Here is a 25016-nt window from a genome sequence, read left to right on the forward strand (position 1 = left end):
AGTCGGACCACCTGCTAACTGTGTGACCCAGGCACACACTTCACCTCTGGGTCTTACGTGGAAAACGGAGACAGTGGAAGTGCCTGCACCCAGCTCTGTGCAGGACGGCTCTGAGGACTAAATGAGACACTGAACTAAAGGCCCTGTCGGGCACTGGGTCCTGTGCACGAGGAGAGCATGCACTCAATGTTGGCTCTTAGGCACAAACTCACCAGAAGAAAAGCCTGGAAAGAAATATGGCAGTGATGAAAGAGGCTGTGAGACCATGCAGGTATGTCAGCAGAGAGGAAGATGAGAGGAGGAAAGAAAGGAGAGAGAAGCAGAGGCAGGGAAGATGCCCCAAGAGTTCGTGATGAAAAGTTACCCAAAGGCTTGAGAAGAAAAGCAAAAGGACAGAAAAACAAAAACTAACCCACATCCCTAATTCATCTTCTGTGCTTGGGAGTCCCACTTCCCAAATAGGAATAGACTGGGAAGGATGGCTGTGGTCTACTGGAGAAACAACAATCATAAATAGAGTGTGAAGTACACACGATAGTAAAACCACACAACCCATGTGGGAGAAAAACACGATCCCAATCAGAGACACAAGCAAAATGCAGCAGCACTTTGCAGCTCACGGCACAGCTAAAGCAGTAACACGTGTGTTAAGTCCTTTCCTTTCACTGAAAGCCGTTGAAACAAGACCTTTGATAACCAGAGCTGCCTAACTGGTAGCACCATCGGGTGTCCTCCTAATAACTGTGCCCTCTCCCCTCGATGTATCCCTTGGCCAACCATGCCTGGGAAACCTCTACTGCTGCTGGGTCACGGGCGTGTGATCCAAATCAGGCCAGAGGGGACAAGAGGGTGTGTGCTGGGGCTCCTGGGAAAAGGTTTCCTCCTCTGTAAAGGGTGCTCCTTCCTGCTTTTGGACATAGTGGGAAGAGGCAGGATGTGATGCCTGAGACCAGCAATGGCAGGGCAGCCATCTTGGTACCATAAGGAGCTGGGCTTTAGGATGAGAAGAAAGAGAGAAAGAACCAGAGTCCTTAGTAATGATTAACCAAGAACCCCTTGTTCCTGGCCTTCTTATGTGTGATAATAAACATCCTTACTGCTTATGCCACTGTTAGCTGGGTATTTTGTTACTCGTGGGCAAGAGCATCTTAAATGAGTCACACAGCACTGGGTGAGCTGATGCCAAAAGAGGGATATCAAAATGAAAACACCCATAGCTAGAAGTCAGAAATGGTACTGCTGCAGCTCTGGGCTACTAACAGAGGCCGACCCAGAAGACAAAATGTAAAAGGCTAATCAACACCCACACACACACACCTTTTCTTTCCTCTAAAGTGAGAAGAGACTGAAATGCTTAGCTTTGCCACCCTGATTTACATTAATAATGTATTTGGCCAAGTTTTCCAAGTTGAATCTTCACTACAAATTTCTATGAATTAAGTAAATATTTTTACCCAGAGGGTATTTTCCTCCCAAAGCAAAAATTTTAAATGGAAAATTGTATAACTATAGGATTTTTTTTGCGGGGGGTGGGGCATGGGAAAAGAAAGGCTTTTCAGAGATAGTACTCTTCAGGAATGAAAATTTTGAAATGATTCATAATCTTCACGTATGTAATACCCCTTCAGTTTTTAACAAATGGAATTTATAACATAAGTTTCATAATAAAGTATGAAGACCAATACCAAAATGTCAGTAACTAGATCAGAAAATCTTCTTGAAAAACAAGAAAGGTACAATCAACTTTAGGTCTCTCTTTTTTCTATGAATTGTCCAGTGCTCTTCCATACAGGAATTTAAACAGATATAGGGTAGTATTTTAGTCTGAACTTTAACAACAAAATAAAAAACTAAGCAAATCAAAAGAAGTAAATGTTAGGCCTCCAAAAGCAACTCCTACTAGGATTGCACTTTATCATGGAATGGCTGCAAATGAGTAGGAAATTAACTACATGATAGAGTGAATATAAGCAAAAGGACAACTTGGAACAAAAATGGCAGCAAGTAATTTCCATTCCCTCTGAATGAAATACAAACATGAAAGAAACTGCACCATTGCAACATATTTTCCTTATTGAAACCGAAATTTTAAGCTCCTGTTTATAACAACACGGTTGCTGTGGAAACAGCTGATTCAACATTATGAACTCACAGCTGAATCAAATAAGGTGTGGAACAGAAGTCTTATTTAAACAGTGGCAAGAATCATAAAACATTAAAAAGGCAAACTGAATGACGGTGAGTTAAAGCGCCATATGTTTTAACATAAGGGTCATACTTTCTTTTTCCCCTGATGCCTGACACAAATAGGCTGTTTCTTTTTAATTTAGTTCTATTTTTGGAACCTATAATCACCCCAATCATCCCTCAAATGTCCTAAATTTTATTATCTGCTTCTGTCTACATAACACAGTGTGTATTTTATTAAACTGATCCACTTTGGACAGAGTTACTATAGTTCAGACCTTGCCAGGACAACAGAATACAAGTCAGGGCTTTGAAAATTTTCTACACGTAACTGATTCTATTCAGTATCGCAGTACTGACTTATTCATCACCCAGCATCACTTCAGGCTTAGCTTTTGCCTACAGATTTCAAGACTATGAACTCTTCCGGTACAAAAGCTGTCAGAGAATGTTAACGAGCGCCCAGATCCACTGCAGGCGCAGCAGCCCAGCCCCCAACCCCAGAACCATCATCACACCTTGATTTGTTCCTTGGCTTTTATGGGTCAGTTAGGAGTTTTCCAAGCAATCCTGAAAACCCTCAAGACACTTAACATACGAATGGTGTGAATTATTTGAACCTTAAACATATGCTCCTTTGCCCCTCTGCTTCCCTTTCCACTTTTTAATTGGAGAGGAACACACCTTTCTTTAAACACACACTTTACCAATCCTTTCCTCTGGTTTTCTGAACCTTTCAAATTCTGACAAACATTTTAAACTGTGAAATGTTACCCTCTGTCAAGTCAAACATATTTAACAAGTTATTAAAATGATGGTTACGTGCGGGGCTATTAAAAAAAAAAAATCCACCTTTCCCCACTTCGGAGATGGTACAGTGAACCGGCTCTGTAAATAGAAGCCTTGGTGCTGCCGAGGGTGCGGCTGCCCTCGCCCTCTGCGTGTGCACAGGGGATCGATTCATACCAGCAAAACCGGAAAAATCACAACTGAGAGCAACTGTGGAAGCAGCGACGGCCAAGAGCAGAACGTAAAGGGGCTGGACTCTGCAAGGTGAGTCACAGGAAACGCTCTGCCAGAGGCCGGAGGCTGTGTGCACATCCCCTTCAGTTAAAAATGTGGCTCAAGGCTCCCCCGGCTTCACGCTTCAGGGAGCAGCAGGGAACTAGGGCCCAAACCTCAGAGGCAGAAGCCCAGTTCCTAGTAGCCTACCCTTAACTAAGCCTCCACTTTGGACAGACCACGGAGGAGTCAATCACTGCAGAGGTGAACAAACCCGAGTGCTGGGCTAGCCCTCTTTTCCATTCTGGATCTGGGCCACTTCGTATGTTCTCATCAGGGCTCGCAGGACGAAGGCTTCGGAACCGCGCTCAAGTTGGGTGTATATGTAACGGACGGTCAGCTCACCCAGCTCTGTCGACACAGGAGACCCGCTGGCAATCTCACCGATCTTGGCCACTCCATCGTAGTAGGCTTTTCCCGCCAGAATCATAGCTAGACAGGGAAGGTGACACACACAATCATCACTTATACATGGAAAGGAGGAAACGACAGAGGTTTTCTTCCAAACACCCAGGAGTCCCTCGTGGCTGAGGCAAGTGCGGCTCTCCGGGGGCGGGGCTTGAGCTTGCGAGCTGTGCCGGGGGCAGAGGTCCCTCCACTGCACTCCTGCAGGCCCCCCACCCACCGGAAAGCCCTCATGGGATCCTCGCCTCCGACCAGCCCTGGGGAACCTTCAGCAGCGGCAGAGGCTGGGGGTCCGGAGAAGGTTCCACCTACTCCTCAGGCCAGCTCCAGAGGCGATATGTTCCTAACACGGAATTGGGGCTGGAACACATCCACTGCAGCAAGCTGGTCATTCTACAGCAATACAGATCTGCAATACTGTTAGCTAGAGGGGCTTGTGTGGGCTGGTCTAGGCGCCTGGGCCTTCTATGGCATTTTTACTTTTTCTATTGAAAAAGATATTCTGAGACACAAGCAACTACTATACTTGTTGCCAGGAGAGAAATCTATGAAATCTGAAATATATTATCATTTTTAAAAAAATGAAATTATCTGAAAAATAACTGAATGCTCTGCTTTTCTTTCTGCTCCTTTTTGGTAGAGACAGGAAAACTCTTACTGCTATACAAGCTGGATTCTAACTATCTTAAAAATCACATTTCTCCTTTCAAACTGATTCTGAAAACTACATTATAAGGTACAGAAATCTGCTTTTGATTTCTTTTTCTTTTCCTTTTTTTTCCCCTTTCCTTTTTCTTTTTTGGGGGGGTGTGGGGAGGTTGGAGGTGGGAGTCAGGAGCAAGACGAATCTGGGTTTGAATTCTACTGTTACTTCCAACAACATGAGCTTCTTGGGCAAGTTAGTTATCCTTTTGAAACAAAGGATTTGAATCTATAAAATGCCCTAACAGTGTGAGTATTGGACAAACTAATGGAAGCTGCTAATACCCATTCCTTCTGTCACTTTACACCGGCTGGGTTTCAGGAGACTGAAGGTGTACAACAAGCAAGCTTTTCAATAAGATCTAGCCTATTTAGTGTGACTTTGGAGAAAATATTTTATCTTGCTCAAAGGCTAGCTTCATACACAGACATCACTTTGCCCGGTAGCTTTGGAGACCACAGGATTTGGGAGATAGAAGAGCCCTAAGCAACCCTTATCAGGTTCCTTTCCTCTCACTGAGAAGAAAACCTGAGGCCACACCAGTTTATAATGAGTATTGTTTTTAAAAGATGGATTTTAAAAGGTATTTCAAGTTTTAAAAAGGTGGGGGAGGAGGTCACAGAATGAATTAATGCCCAAGTCTCGCTGAAGATATGCAGGCCAAAAAAAGTAGTATTTTCATGGCAAATCAATCTATTTTTGCATGTCTTGTAGAATTTAAAAAAAATTATATGAAAGTTACAGCCTTTACTACATATATATACAAGTTCATGAAATCTAATGCTCTACTATACTATTATTTCATAAGGCTAAGGATAACCGTAAAGCGTAATTATAAAAAAGAGCAGTAACAAATAGCATTTATGTAAACTTTCCAAATCATTACTTAAATTAATTAATCTACCACACTACATTAAGACATAGGGTGGTGATGTTATCACCCCATTTCACGAAGTGGAGCAGAGAAGAGATATTCTGGGACATGTCCAAGGTCAATGGCGAAGCAGAGGCGGTGCACACAACCCTGGCAGTTCTAAATCATGGTGCTTTTGGACTCTTTGGTCTCAGCTAGCACTGAAAAGAGATGACTCCACCGAAAAACAAGGTTTATAGCCAGTAAACTGTCAAGTTAATATATGTAATATTTTAGTGGGAAGATTTAAAATTGCAAGGTGCTGATAAGCTGAAAAGCAAATTAACGGGGGAGAATGGTAATGCAGGATTACACAACACTTAAATAAAATTTTTGGTTTGCATCCACACATTGAAATTTTTTAACTGTTGACTTATGTTTAAAACTATTTAACCTTATTAGTCTAGTAAAATATCCTGCTTTTATGATAAAGCTGCATTAACTTAAAAATTATAATTTATCCAGAAAAAATAAACTAATATTTTCATAATTCTGTCCCCTTTTGTGGATAGAGATTTTCTACCACTTACTGTTTTAAGGAATGAAGCTTATTAATTTTTAGTGGTTGATCAACTACTTCATCAATCTAAACTATACATTTCTACCAGAAAAACTTTCCTTAAAATATCAATATGATTTCACTAGGTTACAGTTCTGCTCAAAAGCCTTCAATGGCCTCCCACTGGCCACAGGGTAAGCCTGTCACACTCCACAGAGTTCATCGTAGATTTTTACAGTCATGGCCTTCAATGAATCACACCTCCCGGAATTCCCAGCTGGTGTAGTTGTCTAGGACGCTGATATGCTGTTTGGTCATGTGACTTGCTTTGGCCAATGGGGAACGAGCAGGTATAACTCCCACGGGGCTTGTACTCTTGGGACAGCCAGCTATGCCTGAGAGAGGAAGTGAGCTCAGCCCCAGTCCACTGCAACTGCAGAGTCCCAGGTGTACAGACAACTGCACTGCCTTTACAGGACGACTGAAAATAACGAACTATTGTCTTAACGCGGCAATAGCTAACAGATGCTGCATCCAAATGCATTCATAGTAGGACCTTATTCTACCTTATGTTTTACTGTTCCCTCACAGCTTCTCACCCATGCTAGCGTGGACCCCCGGTCTCGGCTTGGATACTGTCTTTTCTGCCTGAAGCACTAGTAAGCAGCGTCTGCCTACTGAAACCTAACGTCTGTCAGCTGGCTCAGCTCCTACACAGCCTCCTGCCTGCTCCATACCCCACCGGCCTCCTGCTCAAACTCCTATGACGCTGCTCGGCCTGTGCTCTTCATCAGCTGTGCTGCTGCGCTGGGCTACAATCTAACTGTTGACTGCACATCTGGAATCCTCGACTATACTACAGATTCTTACCAACGACTTTCACATTTTATTGAAGTTTCTCAATGGCTTCAGCCAAAAACAGATGGCCTGTAGAAATCCTGGAACACCTTATGAAATGCAGAATAGGCCCCAGGAGGTGTTAAAGTGGTAGAGGCTGCTGGGGAGAAGCCCTGTTAGCAGGAGGCTAAGCTGTGGGCTCTTCACTGCATCACCTTGTAAAACTCCACCTCAGAGAGGCAGCTCATGCTAGAAAGAAAAAAAATCACTGCAGGTCAGAGTGATTTCCTTCCCGGGGATGGATAAAGCAATGACTTTGTGGTCTTGTGACTAGGTAATCATCAGGAGAGAGTCAGCTTCCAAAACAAGGCTCCAGTTCTTTGAAGGAGGGAGGGGGCACCCATAGGAGTCACTGGTACTGCTAGAGGGAGAGGGAGGGAAATCCCAGGCCTGCTGCATATCCTGACACTGAACACGTCTGGCCAAGAGCACAGAGATCCAGAAGGAAGTCAATAAGCAGTTTACTTTTGCAGTGACTGAAACGATAGTTCATCTGTAATACAAAGTCCCGAGTCTCGCCAGCACCTCCCCTTTCCTGGAGCAGGCTCACACTGAGGGTGTGGGGGCGCAGGTTTATTTTCAAAACATCATCAGGGAGCAGCCAAAGGTGGGGTATCGTGAAAGAGAGAAAGAAGAGGGGGAAAAAAGACACAAAGCTTGGTCTGAAGCCTTCTTCAAATCTCAAACCGCTGGAAACTAAATTTTCTGCTTATGTTACGTGCTGGTCTTAGTGAACCAGGGTAGATGGTAAAACTGGGATCTGAATATTTTGGGGGTGACACTTGCTACATACGGAGAATTGTTCTGACCATGTTAGAATTTGGTGATTGTTAGCATCTTGAGTTTTCAAGGTGATCACTGATAAGGGACTTCCCTGACAGTCCAGTGGTTGAGACTTCACCTTCCAATGCAGGGGGTGTGGGTTCGATCCCTGGTTGGGGAGCTAAGATCCCACATGCCTCGGGGCCAGAAAACCAAAACATAAAACAGATGCAATACAGTAACAAATTCAATAAAGACTTTTAAAAAAATGGTCCACATCAAGGTGATCACTGATAACGTTCCTCTTTTGGGAGGGGAATGCATATGTAGATGCACACTGGCCTCCTCAGATGAAATCTGCTCAAACCAGTAAACTCTGGTTCACAGAGAGACAAAAGCCAATGTCTGGGGCTTCCCTGGTGGCACAGTGGTTGACAGTCCGCCTGCCGGTGCAGGGGACACGGGTTAGTGACCCGGTCTAGGAGGATCCCACATGCCGCGGAGCGGCTGGGCCCGTGAGCCATGGCCGCTAAGCGTGCACGTCCAGAGCCTGTGCTCCGCAACGGGAGAGGCCACAACAGTGAGAGGCCCGCAAACTGCAAAAAAAAAAAAAAAAAAAAGCCAATGCCTGAGTTCATTTTAAATTAAGCACTCATTTTGAAATGAGAATCTAAGTTCAACCTTTAATTTAGATGTCTTACCATTCAGGCTAAAACATTTTATTTCTCATATTACTATCAAAAGTGATACACCCAAAGACAAGAAATTCTTCTACATAAATAAAAAGGAGAATAATTCCTATGCTTCAGGATCTTAAAATTTTAAGTACACTTTTTATATATGTTATTAGTTTACAAAGAATTTGGTGTAAAAAGTAGAAAATATGTTTATGTCAATGATATAAAAGATTAAGCAGTGCCAAAAAGCAAAATCTGATATATAAGATATGTCACTTTTGGTAGCCTATTATTCAACCTACTCATTTCAGGTATACTTATATCCTATCACTGCAAAGTTCTACAAATTAATTGTAAACAGTTTCTACCAATTTAAAGATATTTTAAAAATTCAGTAGCAAGCATTTAAAAATAATTAAGTAAAATATTTAATGAATGGCTTTCATATGCACTCTATATTTATAAATTTAGAAAACAGACTTACCATTAACAGCTTTTTCGTAATTTTTTCCTAGGTTTATTAAATTTCGTAGCCCAGGATTGAACTGTTCCATAACATTCTGAAAAACAAACAAACAAAAAAACCAAATTAATAAAATAAGCAAACGGCAGACCAAGTAATCTTTAGATGGTGTCACTGCATAGCCTAGGATCCCCACATGTGCCTGATGGTACCGTCCACAAAGTCATGATCTGAAAGTAGTGAAGAGCACTTCCATCCTAACTGATGGAGTGGTGAGGTGCATGTGACCCTGGCAGTTCCCTGCCTGCCCAGGAGCTGCCTAGAATTTACTGTAAATGAAGCAGGTAGCAGACATTCCATCACTATAAAGTACACCCTGTGGGGACCATGAGTCCAGAAGCTGATGCTCCCTTTTGGGTTTAGGTAAGTTAATGGCTGTCATGATAGTGCTAGGAAACAGGGGCACATGATAGGAACTTAATTATATGGGCAGTGTTTTGGCTATCAGTAGAACAGGAATTTCCAAGAGATGTTTTTGCTCTGCCTAATTACTGGGGAAGGGATGGGGGTGGGTGTTGCTGACGGCCCTAAGACATAGGCCAGCCTAGAACTTTCTTTCTAGGTGGTCACTGGCATTTTTTTCCTAGCCATCAGTTCATTCATTATTCATGGAGTGTGCAGTAGGTCCTGTGCTCACAGCAGTGGAGGGGGAGACGTGGTTTCCCATTATGGACTTCATGATGCTCTAACTCCGCAGATGTCATGGTTTTCATTTTTAAAAGTGTCATTTCTGTATCACTAGAAGGTCATAAACATAGAGAGAAGTGCTATGACAAGTATAAAACAGGCAACTATTTAGAACATTGGCCTAAATTTAAAATGCTACCCTAAATCTGAAGTACAGACAAGAAATCATTCCTATGGGTCTCTGGCTTCTTGACCCAGAACACATGGTGACGTATATCTGTCACACCTACAAACCATAAGGTTTACAATATGAATCATTCCAGATAGACCAGCCAAATCCCTTTACCCCCCTCCCAAAATGTGTACCTTGTTTGTAGAGGACCAAGCAACAAAAAGAATAAAAAACCATACAACATCCAAAGGGGCAGATACTTGACACATTATTCTTCAGGATAAAAAGTTCTCCATTACGAGTTAGTACAGAAAGACTATAATAACTTTATCAGACAGTATAAAGGCTTATCGTGAAAAAGAACCCCTGCCCCAACCCTTCCCTACCCCTGGCCTTACACCCACATAACAGCTTGCTTGCAAGTGCTCTTTTGTATTTGCTGCCATAGTTTTGATGAATATTCTTGACTTCTCAATTTTGGACAATAACTACTGGATTTCTGCTACGGCAGACAACCCTACTCTTCCTTTCCCAGTCTTTCCTATATAATTAAATAACAGTTTCCTGGTAAATCAACAGTCAAGGTTTATTATGACTTTGTAAATACTGGTCACTACAATGCAAGGAATGTACAAGAATTATGCTTCCTTTCTTGATATACTCTTTTTGTTTCTCCTGGGATTAATAATTGTCTCGTTCCCACCCCCGCCTTAGATTTTTCTATGTATCTACCTTAAATGTTTCCACATGCTCCATGGGATCTCACAGGAGCCTATCACTGTTTTTCAAATGTACAAAGCTGTCAGCTAATCTTTCATCCATTTTTTCCCCCAGAACTTCCTCTAAGGACTCTCCATCCTCTTACTCAGTCTGGCCTGACCGTTCCTGCCACACTGTTGCCCTTGCATGTCCCTTTCTGGTCCCCTGTGTGACAGTCTCATTAGCTGGATTCCACACCTTCCTCCTTCATTTATTGCTATCTGCTGGAGATCATTCTCCAAGAGTGACCTAAAAAATGACGCAGGAGGTAAATTTGAGTCCCCACATGTCTGAAATTATCTTTACTTTGACATTTAACTGGTATTTCGCTGGGCTGTGTATTACCGGTTGAAAGTGATTTTCCCTTAGGATTTTAAAGATATTGCTCCAGTCTTCAATATCCAATTTTGCTATTGAGAAGTCAGCTATTATTTGTACATGACTTTTTTTTTTTTTTTGGTGGGGGGCAGGTGGTGGGAGGGGGCTTATTTCTGGAACCCTTCTCTTTATCCCTGTGCTCTGAAACTACCCAATGGGCTGTCTCAGTGTGGGTACTTTTTTCATTTATTTTACTGGGCACTCAACAGACCCTACCCATAGAGAAAATTATGTCCTTCAGGTCTGAAAAGTGTTCCTGTTTTGATTCTTGCCTCTTCATTCTCTGGAACTCTGAGGAGGATTTTATATGACCTGGATTTATTCTCTAATCATCTTACTCCTTTTCTCTGATTTTCCACTTTTTGTTCTATCTCTGACAGATGTCCTCAACTGTACGTTCTAACTCCTCTTATGTTTTTCAAACTTTTGATATCATATTTTTAATTTGGGCTTTTTCAGGTTTTTTTGGTTATTCCTTTTTAAAAGCATCCTGTTGTTTTATGGATGCAGTATCATCTCTTATCTGAATAAACTGTAATTTTGGGGATATTTTCTGCCAGTTCCCCATATTGTCTGGTTATTTCTTCTCATTGTTTGGTATCCAACTGTCTTTTGTGTTGGAGGCTTTCCCCAAATGTCTGGTGATCCTTGACTGTCAGTTTGTATTTAGGAGTAAAGCCCTAAAATGTTGGCTGGAAGTGTGTGTGTGTGCATACAGGGTGGCTACTGACCAGTAGGCTTCATTCAGAGTGACTGGACAGCAAGTCAGCTGTAAAGAAACTGGCCAAGTGACGGTAACCAGGGGCCACTGGGTCTCTCCAGAGAAGTTTCTAATTTCCTATCACTGGGCGGGGGAAGGGGCAATCACCAGGTGGTCAGCTTTCCCAGGTGTGGAAGGGGGTTGGGAATCCCACAGGTTTCCTGTGCTGATTTTTCCTGAATTCCAGTACCTCAGCTGGTGTTTCCAAGTCCAGAGTGCCTCTGATTCAACACATCCTGAGAGTGAATCTCCAGGCTGCCACGCCAAGGGAGCAGCTGTAATAGTGGTGGCTGGGGCAGGAAAGGGGACCTGGCAGTTTAACCACCTGTGTAACTCCTATCCTAGCCCTCTCTCTCCTAGTACCAGCTCTCACTGGTACTCCTCTCTGCAGTTTCTTTCAGTTCTCTTAAGGCAGTTACCACACCTCCATCCATTTCTAACAACCCAAATTTCTTTAGGCCTTTTGTCAACTGATATTTCCTTTTTCAGATCTCTACACTATGGATTTACAGGCGTTTTCTTTAAGTTCCTTTGCCATCATTTTAATGTATTCTCAAAAGGAAGAGAAGAAAAAGACTTGAGGTCAATAGGCCACACTTAACTGGAAGTCCACTCAGCTTGTTTTCCTGGAGCCAGTCAGCCGTTTGAGCCTCATTCACAACCAGTAGCCATGAAGCTCCAGAGCCGATGCTGACCCCTCACCAGTCCCTCTGCAAGATGGTCAGCCCCATTACCTGATCACGGGGACCTGTCGCCACAGCTGCTATTTCTATCGTCTTTCCTCAAGTTCTTTGTTTTGTTTTTAAGCTTTTAATTTTGAAATAGTTTAAGAGTCACAAGAAGTTATAAAAACTGTACAAAGAGTTCCCATGTATGCTTCCTCCAATGGTAACTTATATGGCCATAGTACATCATCAAAACCAGGAAACCAACATTGGTACAACACTATTAAACTATAGACCTTATCTGGATTTACCAGTTTTCATGTCTCTAATCTGCGGGGTGTGTGCCTTGTTTCTATGAAATTTTATCACACGTATAGATTTGTATAAGTCACCGTCACCACAGTTATTATACAGAACTGTTCCATTAGCACAAAGATCTCCCTGATGCCACCCCTTTACAGCCACACCCTCCTCACCAATCCTAAGCCCTGGCAACCGCTGATCTCAGTCACAATAGTTTTGTCATTGTGAGGATGTAATATAAGTGGATCACAGTATGTGACCTTTTGAGATTTACTTTTTCACTCAGCACAATGCCCTTAAGAACCATCCCAGTTGCTGGGCATATCAAGTTTGTTCCCTTTCTTTGCTATCAGTGGTCCAGAGAATGAATGTATCACAGTTTATCCATTTAATTGTTGACCATTTGGGTTGTTTCCAGTTTTTGGCAATTACAAATAAACCTGATATGGACAATCATGTACAGGTTTTTGTGTGACCATGAGTGTTCACATCTCTAGAATAAACACCTGGTAGGTCAACTGCTGCGTCACATGGTAGGTGTACGTTTAACTTCATAAGAAACTGCCAAACTGGTTTCCAGAGTTGGCTGTACTATTTTACATTCTCATCGGCAATGTATGAGATTTCAGTAATGTTTAAAATCTAATAACTTCATTAGAAAATGGTTGTTTTCTAATAAAAAAACCCATTTTTCAAATACCTCATCTACAATCATTAAAATAATCTTACAACACCAAGTCTGGATGGTAAGAATATAAGTTCTAATAAAAAGATAAAACTATTTTTAAAACATCATTTAAAATTCTTAAAGTAATCTCACGTGGCTGAGTCTAGATGGTAATATGTATAAGGAAATCAATACAGAGCAAGCTCCGTCCCCTAGCAGATAAGCAGTTACAAAAAGAAGCTAAGATCCGTGTTTTTTCTTAAGATTATTCTTTGTTCAGCATATTCAAATAATGGGAAAGTATAATTTGATTTCTTGATATAATTCTTGAAATGTTTACATATAACTCCTATCTTAAAATTTCAAAAACAATGAAATAATGAGAACTTCCAAAGTTAATACCAAGCATAAACCACTATCCAAATGATTCAACAGGAAAATAGTTCAACTAAGACATGAGACTACAATCAGCTTCAGAGAAAATATAAGAATTTTTAAGCTTGTAAGTTCAACATACACTTCAATTCTTTATTTTAGGTTTAGCTACAGAAATGTTTCCCCTGGAAATTCTGGCCTCTCTGAACAGTGGAAAATCCATTTCTACACTGGCTGTTGGCCATTAATCTAGTTATTTTAGCTGAAGTACATGTATTTTTAAACCCAGGAACAAAAAAGCAGTGCGCTGTCATATTCCACAATCCATAAAATTTTTACAGTGGATGTCCTTGTGAATTGGATGCGTTCTACATTTTGGAGGGAGGGCAGCAGTTGGGTCAAAGGTCATGCTGTGTCAAGGCTTGTCAAGACCTGAATTGTTTATAGAGCCTCAAACTTAGAGAGGATCACCAGCAGTAATGAACAAATCCATTTTAAGTTTGGCACTAGGAATAAAAGGTTTAAGATTCCAAGTACAAAAACAAAATAAATTATAAAAGGCATTATCGGGCCAAGAAGCACTATTTTGTTACCATCTATAACAAAAGCTTAGTATGTATCCCAACAGTTACTGCTTGGCAAGGAGGATAATGTGGCAAATCAGTTTGAACCAGAATGAGTTTCATCTTCATTCAGGGAAGAATATGGACCATCTAGGCTAAAATAAGATGACTGGCAACATCACTGTTGTACCTGTGCTGTGTCTCATAATGAAGAGGGTTGGTCCTATCACAAGAGCTCCACAGCACTGGAGAATCAGTGCTTAGGTATTTCCAAAACTGCTGAGAAACAGGCCACTCGGACCCTACAGGCACTTTCCACCAGATTTCTAGTTGGTCCATTTATCTCATACATTTCCTCTGCCTCCTGTACCGTTACAGATCATAATTTTTAAACGAATTACACAACCTTATGATGGTTTTTAACTTTCTCACCATTTAGATTTTTCTTTCATTATTGAAAAATTATTACCTTTACCAGTATGAAACTATAGACTATGAAGCATAAATACAATTATGACTAGGTAAACTGAGCTGATTTTAAATTTCTAAGAATTAGTTTCTCTTTCCATTTCTTTTTCCAGTTCTCTACAAGAACAAGGACAACTTATTTGAGATTTCAGTGCTTAATCTTCTCAGTTGAAAAGTGTGGGTTATATTTACACTGGAATAAACTTTAAAAGTGATTTAAGAATCTCTAATACAGTTTTTTTATAACTTGATTCAGGTACTGTATGTCTGAAAATTTCGATATTTTATTCTAAATAATCTCATACGAATTAATCTAGCAATTTCACAAATGCTTAAACTAATCAAGGCACATTTTAATTTCGTGTGACAAGAATACCTGTTCATAAGGGCTAACTGAGAATACTTCTAGATAGAAGTCATTTGTAAAAAATCTCGCTTCCTCTTGCATGTGTTGTCGGAAGCTGCTGTTCCTAGACTAACATCACCAGTATGTAATTATGTCCCCTGCCTTTAGGGAAAGTACTGATGAGTAAATTTGGCAAAAATGCAGATGCCTGTGGGCTAACTGATGGTCAGAAGAGCCATGTTTTTCATACCCATCTTGAATGGGGAGCAGAAGCCAAGCAAAGGAAAGTTAGACAACTAAGATGTTTTTTGTTTGAAATATTGAGTTAGAGCAAAAATACTCATATTCGAAGATATAAATACACAAAAATGCTTCCCGTCAGTCAAATGTGAACAATGTTTTGGCCCCCTCAGTCTGTATGATCTACCTAGGCTACCAGTTAGCAACTTGTATTACATATCAATTTGTATCATTTATAATTTGTAACATGCCACCCTAGTAGCAATGAACCTGAGGGGTGGGGGAATATTGCATAAAAAATACTTTGGCCTTGAGTCCTCGGGCAAATCACATCCCTCCTTGCTGAGCCTCAGTCTCCTCCTCTATATGGGAAAACCTCTAATTTCCACCTCATGAGGGGTATGAGAATTCACTGAAATAATAACTAATATTTATGGAGCACCAATTGTGTGTTCTTCAAGGCACCTGACACTCAGTGCACTGAATCAACTGTAGTAATTAACGTTGCAAGACAGAAGATAGAAAATATTAGTCAACTCTTCAGATGGATGAGCATTGCTATTTACACAGAAGTCTCCAGGCTCTACCGCTTCCTTTCTGTAACATGAAAACAAACGATCCGGGCTCTCCTGCCTCAAAGCATCACATCAGGATGAGAGAGACCGTGAACACAAAAACCTCCAGAAGTCTGCAGTACAAAGGAAACTGGAGGTGTAATTATTATCTGCTTTATTCAGTTCAAAACTCTTTACTCCTTTTTTCCTTTAGCGATACATTTTGACACTCTGCAGCCTATGTTTCAGGCTCTATGCCTAGCACTTCACATGGATTTGCTCATTAGATCCTAACAAGGCGATGGTTATCCTCTCCATTTTACAGATGAGACAAGAAGCTCTGAGATGTTAAATGTAAAAACCCCGCCGAAGGTCCCACAGGCAGTGAGAGGCAGGGTCAGGCCCGGGCACTAACCTTTGCGCTCACCACTGAGGCCTCCAGACAAGTTCCTTGAGAACTGTGCAATAAAGTGAGATGAAAACGCTTCTATGACAGAGAGCACTATTTTAGGGTGAGAAATTATGGGAGCCTCTACAGTATTTTCTTTTTCTTTTTGGATGCCTTCTTGTAATCTTACTCCTGATTTTAGATGAATATAATTAATCTTCCAATAGCATCACAATATGGACCAATTCTACATGGGTAAGTATTTCTGATCTTCTTCTTTTCTTTCCCTTAAAAAAAGGAGGAAGTGGGGGAGAAAAAGAAGATTCTCCAACTACCTGAAGTCCTCCCAAGAATTCATAATGGTTAACACTGTCATATTAATTTCCTTTGCTGAAAAGAAATCAAAACGTTACAGAACGACACTGCAAAACCACAGGTGTTTCGGCCACCCTATCCAAGTCTCATATCCCTTTTTTTCTCCCCAGAGAACCACTAATTAAGACTGTAAACTTTCTAACTCATACTTATACACATATATTTAGTCAGGATTGATAAATAATTTTGCTTTGTACATTTAATAAAATAAACAGTATCATGTAATACATTTTACTTTTACATCCTTTTTTAAATTCAGTGTTATGCTTCTGAGACCTGTCTACCTTGATATGTATTAACCGGCTTTATTCCGATTTAACTTCTGTATGGTATCCCTTTGTGATGGCTAATTTTATGTGCCTGCTACAGTACCAGGTCAACTGAATACTAATTTCGGTGCGGCCAGGTAGGAATTTTGTCGATGTGGCTAACTACCAGTAGACTTTAAGAGATTACCCTCAGAAATCTGAGTGGGCTTCTTTCAGTCGGCTGAAAGGCTCTAAGAATGAAACTGAGGTTCCCTGAGGAAAAAGACCTTCCGCTCGTAGACTCCGGGCTGCTGGGCTGCCCCACAATTTCACACCTTCCAGGCCGCACAGCAGCGTGAGCCGGTTTCTGGACTTCCTCTACCGAGCGACATTTAGGCGACTTCCACGTTTTTGCTAACACCAACTGTGTGGCAAGAAGCTGTCGATGTCTCCTTGTGCACATGGGCGAGAATTCCCCTTGAAACACAACTGCTGGGGCACAGGGTACATGAAGATTCTTCGGGTTTGTTAGCTACTGCCGAATACTTTCTCCGAAGTGGCTGCTGCAATCTGTGCTCCTACAACTGCTGCGCTATTTTACCACAATCACCAACACTTGGTTTTATACTTCTTTTGCCCAATGGGTGAAAAACAGTACTTTTTTTTTTTAAGTACCATAAACCGTTTCCCTTGTCAGCATTAAAAAAAAAAAGGACACAGGACTGGAACTATCTAAGCAGGGGAAGAGAAACAATGAAAGGTGGTTTTTATCCTCAGCTCTCAAGTCTATCATGGAGTAAAGTCATTAGTGACTTTTGTCCTTTTCACCACAGGGTAAGAAGAGGCACCAAAAGCATGGATCACGCCTGCAATCAAGCCAGTCTGGGCTGTGGCCTCCCCTCCCTACCCCCATCTCTGTGCTCCAGGCCAATGGCCTCTGGGCTGTGCTCGGAACAGGCCAAACCAATTCCACTGCAGGGATCCTGTACCTGCTCTCCTTCTGCCTGGAGGCTCTTCTCCTGGATACCCGCCCACCTGGGTCTCAGAGACAGCTTCCTCCCCCCTCCTCCCCCCCCCCACCGCAGCTGTTTCTTGCTTCTCTTTCATCAAAAGGCTTGTCACTACCTTACAGGATATTACCTGTTTACTCTGTCTCCTTAGTAGAAACTAAGGAAATTAAGGAAATTAAGGCCAAGGACCACTGCACCTCCAGCACCAAGAACAGCGCCTGGACTAGGTAATGCCCAAGGATTACATAAGAGATGTATGTGCTCGTGGACGAATCAGCTGCATCATGTGCCTTCAGCTCATCTGGACACACAGACACAATGAGCCGGTGGGCTGATTAGCCACAGCAAGGATTGGTGGAGTGAGGTAATGCTCTGCTCACAGCTTCATTAGCTCAAAGTACCAGCTCCAACAGAGGCTCCGAGAAGCTGCAAGATTCTGCCCTCTTACCTACTAAGTCATAACAGGCTTACAAAATCTCCAAGTGCCACATCCTTCCTTGTGCACTTTGCTTCCCAACCCTATGTTTTCCCAAGCTGACATTTAAATTACTTTTTAAGTATTAGGCGATAACACAGTCCTTAAAAAATACATTGCTGGAAACAACCCAAATGTCCATTAACTGGTGAATAGATGAAAAAACTATAATTTTATAGTTTATAAGTTACACCTCAATAAAGCTATTAAAAAAAAAACACTGGGCTTCCCTGGTGGTGCAGTGGTTGAGGATCTGCCTGCTAATGCAGGGGACACGGGTTCAAGCCCTGGTCTGGGAGGATCTCACATGCCGCGGAGCAACTAGGCCCGTGAGCCACAACTACTGAGCCTGCGTGTCTGGAGCCTGTGCTCCACAACAAGAGAGGCCGCGATAGTGAGAGTCCCGCGCACCGCGATGAAGAGTGGCCCCTGCTTGCCACAACTAGAGAAAGCCCTCGCACAGAAACGAAGACCCAACACAGCAAAAATAAATAAATAAAAATTAATAAACTCCTACCCCCAACTTCTTTAAAAAACAAACAAACAACAGCAACAACAAAAACCCTACTCTTCTCGACATCCCAGGCTGCTAAGGGTTCAGGCTCTAAATCCTCAATGCTGAGAAATGCCACAAAGCTGTGGTTTCTAACTAGCCTGCCCACAGAAGATCCAGATGTGCTGAGGTGCAGGCCATCCACTGTCCTCTGTGAACACTGCTCCAGGACCAGAGAGAACAATGCTCCTGGTCTGCAGAGCATGTATGCCCGTGTAGCTGTTAGCAGCAACTTCCACTGCTCAATCAGTTAGATCCATTAGTAGAAAAAGATAACCCAGCTATTTTGAGACCAAACTCCTGCTTGGCAGTTATCTTTCCAGCTATGATTGGGGAAGGAGTTTGGCAAATGTTTCTCCAGGCAAAAAATCACTACCGTGTCCCTCTAGAAGGACAGTTTCATAGGAAATCTTCAGCCCACAGAGGGAACTCCACTCCATGAAACTTTCACTATGACTTAAACACTGTTTTGCCTTCCTTCTTCCTTTCCTTTCTTTATTCATAACCAGGCTTTGGTTTGTAGATAATTATTTCTGCAAAAGTGGTCCTTCATTCAGAGGGCAAAGGGCATGCCAGAAATGAAGCCACGAGGCACCAAGGGTTCCATGGCTCCCCCCCAGAAACATGACCTCTGCACCAGAAGCCACTGGGCTAGTGGTCAGTAAAGAATAGGGCTACCCCTTTTGGCATAGCCTCTCCTAGAACATTCTGAGAGAGTTCTGAGAGCATCTGGTAGATCCCAAGCTCCTTAAGAACCAACCAAGTGATGAGAACCAGTGTGATCAGAACCAGAAAGGTACGTCTTGCTGCCCTTAAGATCCGTTACTAGAAGCAATTACATCTCCGGGACCTTTTATTTCATTGTTTAAAGAAACAGATTTCTGTGACAAAACTCCATCTTCCCTACTCATTTAGGCAGCAAGAACTGCTCTGAAGCCAAAGCACAATTAAGCAAAACAAAAAGGTCCCAACATACTGCTGTGAGAAAGAAGTGTGTTCTGTAACTGTTCAGACGTTTTGGAAGAAGTTATCAAGCATGTCAAGAAAATGAGGTCCCAGAGCTACCCCACCCAGTAAACTAGTGTACTAGTTTTCAATTGTTATTTTTAAAGAAAATTGTGGAGGGAGAACCATGTTATAGGTAATCGGTGTTCATGACCACCTGATAACATAACTTGGGGGAAAAAAATGGCCTGAACCTTATTCAACACTTTCAATGAAAGAAAGTTTCATTTTACTTTAAACACTAGACAAAAGTTTCGCATGTGTCTATGAGGGGAATCATTTGAAACCACGTTTCCTTGTAGTTTTTTTTTTTAATTTATTTTTGGCTGCATTAGCAGCCTTCGTTGCTGCGCACGGGCTTTCTTTAGTTGTAGCGAGCAGGGGGTTAATCTTCGCTGTGGTGCGCAGGCTTCTCACTGCGGCGGCTTCTCTTGTTGTGGAGCACGAGCTCTAGGCGCGTGGGCTTCAGTAGTTGTGGCACACGGGCTCAGTAGTTGTGGCTCGTGGGCTCTAGAGCGCAGGCTCAGTAGTTGTGGCGCACGGGCTTAGTTGCTCTGCAGCATGTGGGATCTTCCCAGACCGGGGCTCAAACCCGTGTCCCCTGCATTGGCTGGCAGATTCTTAACCACTGCGCCAGCAGGAAAGCCCTTCCTTGTAGTTTTAAGTATAGATGATTACACTGGGTCCAAGGTCCAGCAGGTGCTATAACACCATACAGTTGCATGTATTTCCTGGCAGCACTAAAAACCCTTTCCAGGCTGAGAGTAGGCAATCCTAGCTTACTAACTGCCAATGCTATCAGACATGGTAGCAATGTCTGGCCCACACTAGCCTCCATCAGCAAGAGGATTTGGGGACCCTACCCCAGATTTCAAGCAACTTTTGGACCTTGAACTTCAGAGGAAGTAGTACCTGTGAGACTAAAGTAAAAACTCACTTCTTGAAATTCCAGCTATGATAATATTAGTATCCATTTTTGCTTGGTTCCTACAGGTCCATGTTCTTATTTGAAAGAATGGAAATAATCCTTCCTATAAGCCACAGTGCTAGGACAACTCTTACATAACTTTCTATCAGAATCTGGAAATTTGCTTCTTTCCTGGTACTTTCATGTGTGTGTGTGTGTGTGTGTGTGTGTGTGTGTGTGTGTGTGTGTGTGTGAGAGAGAGAGAGAGAGAGAGAGAGAGAGAGAGAGAAAGAGAGAGAGGGAGAGGGAGGGAGAGAGAGAGATCATGGCAAGTATTAGAGAACACATACTTATGTATCACTCCACTAACTTGTAAAGTCCTCACGTTTGGGCCTTTGAAACAACTACGCATTTGTTCACTTTTTATTACACACATACAGTGAGCCTAACCTTATGTTGGATGTACAGAACCCATAGATGAATGAGGTAAGAGTTCCAGCCCTTGAAAATGCATGGTCGGGACTTCCCTGGCAGTCCAGTGGTTAAGACTTCGCCTTCCAGTGCAGGGGATGCAGGTCTGATCCCTGGTTGGGGAGCTAAGATCACACATGCCTCACAGCCAAAAAGCCAAAACACAAAACAGAAGCAAATATTGTAACAAATGCAATAAAGACTTTAAAAATGGTACACATAAAAAAAATCTTTTTTAAAAAAAAGAAAAGAAAATGCATGGTCTAAGGGAGACGGGTATGAAAAAATACCCAGGCAATCTAGATTGACATGGTGAAAATAAGAAATGCAAAATACCTTTAATGTAACTTGAAAATCATTTAGAAATATATAACTTTACCACAGATAGATGGCACGTATTAAGGAAACAGTAACTGATTAGTTACTGGGTTTAAAATAGCTGTTGACAGACATACACTTTGAAGGCTACAGGGCGCGCTAGACCATTTGGTTAAGTGTTCTTGCCTGCCTGGTTATTAATTTTAAAAGGTGTGTCATGGAATAAAAAGCAAGCAATGAATTTACAGGAAAGAATGTCTCATGTGCTCAGTTGCATTTGTTTAGAAAGTCCCCAAGTACTTAACGAGCAACAGGAACTTTACCAGATCAAAGTACAGTTGACTCTTGAACAATATGAGGCGTAGGGGTGCCCACGCTCCCCACAGTTTCAATCTGAGTATAGATGGCCCTCCGTATCCACAGATTCAGTCAACGCGATGGTGCAGTACTGTAGTATTTACTATTGAGAAAAATCCAAGTATAAGCGAACCTGTACAAATTCAAACCTGTGTTGTTCAAGTGTCAGCGGTAAATTGCTGATTTCATATCGCAAGCGACATTCCTTTTTTTAGTTCACTAGTTCTTTCCAAACACCACTCTTACATAATATCTGGAATAATTCTAATGAACTGCCCTCAATAAGATCCTGTGAGACAGGTCATTCTGCTTTGTATTAAAATCCCAGCCCTTGGGACTTCCCTGGTGGTGCAGTGGACAAGACTCCATGCTCCCAACGCAGGGGGCCCGGGTTTGATCCCTGGTCAGGGAACTAGATCCTACATGCATGCTGCAACTAAGAGTTAGCATGCCACAACTAAGGAGCTGACAAGCCTCAACTAAGGAGTCCGCCTACCGCAGATAAGACCTGGCGCAACCAAAAAAAAAAAAAAAAAAAAATCCCAGCCCTTGCAATCTGAGAAATATTGTTCAAAAATCCAAAATAATGTAAAAATAGTTCAAGTTTGTTAAATACAGTTCTGATACCAGTAAGGGGAATCAAAACTTCCAAAACTTTTGTTGTTTTGTTTTCATCTACTTCTCTCATATAGCCAACTTTCCAAAGACTTCTTACAAACTGCCTAAGAAACTCTTCTTGACCTTAACCTGCTCATATATCACTCTTTTCCTCCTTTCTTCCAATACTGGGACAAAGCAAACAAAGTCCGAAGAATGGAACTGGTAAAGGCAGGACGCCTCTGGTACTGCTGGAGGCGGGGGGAAGGAGCAAGGACGCAGAATTTATGATCCGGGGCAGGCCAAGGTGGAGGGGAAAGGCTGGCATTGTTGTGCTGTCATAAACTATAAACTCGAGAAAAGCACAGGCTCTGTTTCTTCTCTAGGGTGGTTTCCAGTGGTGACCACAGTGCTTGGTACAGCCTGGGGCACAAGAAAAGCTGCAGAAGGAATGAATGTAGGTGGGAAGCTTAGTTAGTGCATCCCCAACAGATGCTCAGAACACGGTAGCTGTGATTGTTAGTGCCACCTCAGTCTCACTGGCCACGGAGCAGGTGAGGATTTAGTTACAACTGTGAGATAAGCATACATCCGTACTTATTCAACAAATATTTCTGAGTTCTTACTGTGCCATCAGCACAATGAGGGATTTCAAAAAATCCTCAAGGAGTGTACAGTTCATCGACTGAGAGACACATTTGTGCCAATAATATTAATACTATTCTTTTACCCGCCTATGTGTCAGTTACTCTACTAGATGCTGAGGATAAGCAATAAACAAAACACATGAAAATCAATGCACGTAGGGTGGTATGGTCCAGCAAACACAAGCTACTACTGCTCGCAGCCAACACACTGTTCTAAGAGCTTTCGTTTATTATGGTTTTGTTTGTTTGTTTGTTTTTTGCGGTACGTGGGCCTCTCACTGTTGTGGCCTCTCCCGTTGCGGAGCACAGGCTCCGGACACGCAGGCCCAGCGGCCATGGCTCATGGGCCCAGCCGCTCCGCGGCATGTGGGATCCTCCCGGACCGGGGCACGAACCCGTGTCCCCTGCACTGGCAGGCAGACTCTCAACCACTGCGCCACCAGGGAAGCCCTATTATTATGTTTAATCTTCACAACAACCATGAGGTGGGTACTATCCTCACCCTTGTTCACAGACGTGAAAATTGAAGGCAAGGTCAAATGAAGGAATGTGGCATTATCAAGTACATACCAGAATCTGGGGTAACACAAAGGATGGACTGGTTTGCTGAAGAAGTCGTCTGTCTCAGGGGCACAACAGTTGGACTGAGTGTCATGTAAGGACAGTGTTTTGCATGTTTAAAGTGTTCACACACTTAGAAATATATTGTACCATCAGACATAGTTACGGCCGGCACCTCAATCTGCTCCAAGTGTAAGATGAAGCCCGTGAAAAAATACACCATTTGGTCAATTGAAACCATTAAAAAAAATTTTTTTTAATTGCAGCACTTAAATATAAGGAATTATCATTGCGATTTTCCTGATTCTCTTCTGTCACTTGAGTTTTTGCGTCCAGAAATGGATTGGTCTGTTAGCTTAGGTCTCAGGCATCCGAATCCAAGAGGTGACCAGGGTTGTCTCTGGTCCTACTCTCCCCTCCCTTCCCCCAGCACCCCCAGACTGGAGCTTCTCTTCTCCTAACTCAGGAGGGGGCTGCTCCATACAGAAGGTCAAAGGGAAGCCCTTAGGGTGGCTGGTAGCTGGACTCGTCATCTGAGATCTGTCCTGACCCACAACCCAGGGCTTTTTCGTGTTTATTATAGGCAATATGTTCTTATCATCTGAACTTTTATCCCTTCTTACTTTGGCAGGTTGTTAATACCACTTTTGTACCTTTCCTGGTCCTTCTTACTGCTTTCGTACCGTTCAAGGATACAGCCACACCTCGAAGTGGATCAGCTGCTTGCAACATCAGGAATAAGACTTTGAAAAGCTAGTTGTAATAACTAGAATTTGGTTCTCAGTTTTGTTGAATTTTTCTTCTGTTGCACTCATGGTCTCAGGTTAGTAAAAGTTAAAAATGTACCCGCATAAGTAAAAATTAAGAGAAAATGGTAAGATTTTAAATTAGGTTTACCCTCAGAAGGTTAATTTGCAAAACAGAGGTAGAAAGTGGCACATTTTACCTTAGTTTTTAAAACTTTTTATCCATTACAATGGAATAGATTTATCAATTTCTAGGGTATTTTTTTTTTTAGTTTAAGTATTTTAAAAGTAACCCGCTCACATAAAATGTAAACACTCCAGAAGGTAGAGTGTAAGTAAGAAGTAAAAGCCCCCTGCCCCCTGCCCTAGAGCTAACCACAGCCAGCCCTTAATATTTTTAGTGGACGAATTGCTACTGTTTAGGGACATTTAACCCCCAAATTACCATATAAATAAAACCAGTTTAAGCAACAAACCCAGAAGTATCTTCACCCACTGGCTGTTCTCTCTCAGAACACAGCTCTAGAAGGCCCTGAGCAATCCTTTACATCTCTGAGGGGTGCTTATTTATTTTGCTTCCTAGATTGGGAACACATTCTGGTAATATTTTTCATTTATTTTGGAACAAGAGAGAAACCAGTAACATTTCATCTCATTTCCACAACTCTTACCTTTAACCATAAAGATCTGAGTTACAACCAGAACACAGTCCTTAAAATAATGATAAACCAGAAAGACAGACTCAAGGTCTGGAAAACATAAAGAGAAGTATAAAATCAAGGCTGATGAAAGTAAGAACAGAAACATACAGGCCTCAGGGGCCACAGAGCTGTAATTACTCTGGACACATCTA

The 25016-nt window shown here is 42.2% G+C and overlaps 1 protein-coding gene across 2 annotated transcripts in view; it reads right to left on the reverse strand.

The window, feature by feature from the left end:
- The window catches only part of BAIAP2L1 (BAR/IMD domain containing adaptor protein 2 like 1), an 85293-nt gene that overhangs the window by 54084 nt on the left and 6193 nt on the right, over window positions 1–25016 (reverse strand). For both annotated transcript variants that reach the window (XM_082644367.1, XM_082644366.1), the window contains exons 2-3: window positions 8590–8665; window positions 3595–3681 (exon numbers count right to left, since the gene is read on the reverse strand). In XM_082644367.1, coding sequence (XP_082500493.1) covers window positions 3595–3681; window positions 8590–8665 — 163 coding nt within the window. The remainder of the gene's footprint in view (window positions 1–3594; window positions 3682–8589; window positions 8666–25016) is intronic.

Source organism: Mesoplodon mirus, assembly GCF_964341445.2.
Source record: "Mesoplodon mirus genome assembly, chromosome: 15".
Classification (NCBI taxonomy): domain Eukaryota; kingdom Metazoa; phylum Chordata; class Mammalia; order Artiodactyla; family Ziphiidae; genus Mesoplodon; species Mesoplodon mirus.